At 41.7% G+C, this 2,874-nt stretch overlaps 1 protein-coding gene across 1 annotated transcript; it reads left to right on the top strand.

The window, feature by feature from the left end:
• Positions 1-463: 463 nt before the first annotated feature.
• LOC121146400 (disintegrin and metalloproteinase domain-containing protein 25-like) lies at positions 464-2,647 on the top strand. The gene has a single exon (XM_040965763.1). It carries the CDS (start codon positions 464-466, stop codon positions 2,645-2,647), a length of 2,184 nt encoding a protein of 727 aa, XP_040821697.1.
• Positions 2,648-2,874: the final 227 nt, after the last annotated feature.

Genomic DNA, 2,874 nt, shown 5'->3' with positions numbered 1-2,874 from the left:
ACCTTTCCCTTGAGATCCTTCTATTTCAAAGTTGTAGCAAAAATGTCATACATCTGTTTATTTGAATAACAGTATAATAAATGTATGTGTCTTTCATTAGTTGTATTAATTATCAACCAGAGGCAAATTGTCATTTCTTAATGTGCTTTCTGACTGTTCCTCAGCAATGTTTGAGAACAAATCCAGTGCAATGTACTGATTCATATGTTGAGCAAAGTTTAACCCACACTCTGCTCTTTCCCCTAAATGTGTGACTAACCCTAACACCACTTCTGTCTCTACGTTTTTGTTTACTTTTTACAGCTTGCTACTCTGATGCACTGACTCTGCCAGAAACACACCATTAAAGGTCAGGCTGCAGAGAATCACCACAAACGGCAGACAGACCAGCAGTGCCTCCTGCCCTCCTCTCCTCTGCTCTCATATACAGCTTCGTATGTCCCTGGCTGAGGTCATGACGTGTATGAGAATCAGTCTGCTGATGCTGTGGGTGGGGGAGTTTTTCTTACTTTCTGGGTGGCTCCAGACTGGGCACTGTCAACATCACAGCCACCCAGAAGTGGTAATACCCTTGAGGGTAACTGGCACTGAGAAAGGCATTGAGACTAAAGGCTGGCTCTCCTATAGACTGCAAATTGCAGGCCACAGATATATCCTCCACACGAAAGTCAAGAAGAATGTGATAACCAGACACTTCTCCATTTTCACCTACTCAGACCAAGGTGCTCTCATTAAGGACCAGCCTTTTGTGCGGGAGGGATGCTACTATCATGGTTATGTGGAAGGAGACCCAGAATCCATGGTTGCTGTTAGCACCTGTTTTGGGGGCTTTCAAGGGATGTTACAGATAAATGACACTATTTATGAGATCAAGCCAAAACCGTTTTCTTCCAAATTTGAACATCTAGTTTATAAGGTGGACAGTGAGGATACTATGACTTGTGGATTAACAGAAGAAGAGATAGCACAGCAACTGAAGAAGCATAAACCTAATAATCCCTTTCTGATGCAAAGTGATTATCAGGGCTGGTGGACCCATCGATGGTTTATAGAACTTGCGATGGTTGTAGACCAAGAACGATTCTTTCATAAGGGCAGTAATATCTCAGCTGTGGAAGATGAAGTAATCGAGCTTATAAATCTGCTTAATTCTGTTTATGAGCATATGGACGTGGAATTGTTTTTACCTGGAATAGAAATTTGGAATGAAGGGAATCCCATACCACCAGCAAACATAAGTTATTTCCTAACAGAATTTTGCAAATGGAAGAGATCTAATCTAGATATTCGTATGCCCCATGATGTTGTTCATCTTTTAATAAAGGCTGGGTTTGGTATATATCTTGGATTGGCCTATGTTGGAACAGTGTGTAATTCATTTTATAATTGTGCAGTTAATAGTTTCAGGACTGATGCACTGGTTAGCTTTTCATACATTCTGGCACATGAGCTTGGTCATAATTTGGGTATATATCATGATACTGCAACCTGTAAATGTAAGGATAGAGTATGCATAATGTATCCAACTGCATCAGCTGCAACAAAATTCAGCAACTGCAGTTATGCTCAATATTGGGGATACTCTATAAGAACGCACTGTATGCGCAGCCCTCCAAATCCAGAGTCTCTCTTCACAAAACATCGTTGTGGAAATGCTGTTGTTGAAGAAGAAGAGAAATGTGACTGTGGGTCTTTAGGATCCTGTACAAATGATCCCTGTTGTTCGACAGACTGCACTCTGGTTCCTGGGGCTTCTTGTGCTTTTGGCAGTTGTTGTAAGGACTGCCAGTTTGTGCCATCAGGCCAGGTATGTCGAGAACAAGGTAGTGAATGTGATCTTCCAGAGTGGTGCAATGGAACTTGGCATGAGTGTCCAGATGATGTGTATGTACAGGATGGAAGTCCTTGCTTGGGCATGGGTTACTGCTATGAAAAGAGATGTAATTTCCGTGATGAACAGTGCCGGAAAATTTTTGGCAAGAAAGCCAGGAGTGCAAATGAGATGTGCTATAGAGAAATGAACACCCGTGGTGACCGTTTTGGTAACTGTGGTACCACCACAACTGCATATAGAGCATGTGCTATTGCCGATATTTTGTGTGGAAGAATTCAGTGTGAGAACGTGACAGAAATTCCCTCACTAGCAAGTCATTCTACTGTGCATATAACTCGTTTCGCTGGTCACAGCTGCTGGGGGGTCGACTACCACTTTGGGATGACTGCACTTGATATTGGTGATGTGAAAGATGGAACAGAGTGTGGTAAACAGCGGGTGTGCATTCACAGGAGGTGTGTCCCTGAGCCAGTTTGGGATAGTAAGTGCATTCCTGAAATGTGCAACATGCATGGAATATGCAACAGTAAACATCACTGTCACTGTGGCAAGAAGTGGGCCCCACCAAACTGCAGGACAAAAGGAAATGGAGGTAGTATCGATAGTGGCCCACCCCCTGAGCAAAAACATGAGGAAACTGCGCAAAAACGTGAGCCTGACCGTGGAATTTCTAAGTTTTGGATTCCTTTTTTGGTGTTCTTAAACTGTGTTTTGATTCTGTGTTGCTGCTGTTTCATTTGCTCTCCACTTCAGAAAAAAGAAGATACACCAGAACCACCAGAACAAAAATCAGACTTACCAAAGACAAACTAAGCATTAGTGCAAAAGGTACATAAGAAAAAGTAGCAAGCTTAAATGTTTCAAAAGTGAAAAATGTAGCTAAGGAAATATAGTGTAATTGTTCAAACTTGATCTATGAAGGAAAAATAGGGCTTTTCAGAATTCCTATAAGAAGATGCTCAGAATTCACATAAGAAAGAACAAACATGCACAACTCAACAGAATTATTCCAATTTGTAATGGACTGTTGCATGTGTTAA

The sequence above is a fragment of the Ochotona curzoniae genome, unplaced genomic scaffold (assembly GCF_017591425.1).
Source record: "Ochotona curzoniae isolate NIBS_2020 unplaced genomic scaffold, NIBS_Ocur_1.0 scaffold_4505, whole genome shotgun sequence".
Taxonomy (NCBI): Eukaryota; Metazoa; Chordata; class Mammalia; order Lagomorpha; family Ochotonidae; genus Ochotona; species Ochotona curzoniae.
Note: the sequence above shows the minus strand (reverse complement) of the source record. Positions and strands in the feature narration are given on the sequence as shown.

Bases quoted from the DNA above. Each gene is read 5' to 3' on its own strand.
- LOC121146400 (XM_040965763.1), top strand. From the start codon at position 464: ATGAGAATCAGTCTGCTGATGCTGTGGGTGGGGGAGTTTTTCTTACTT.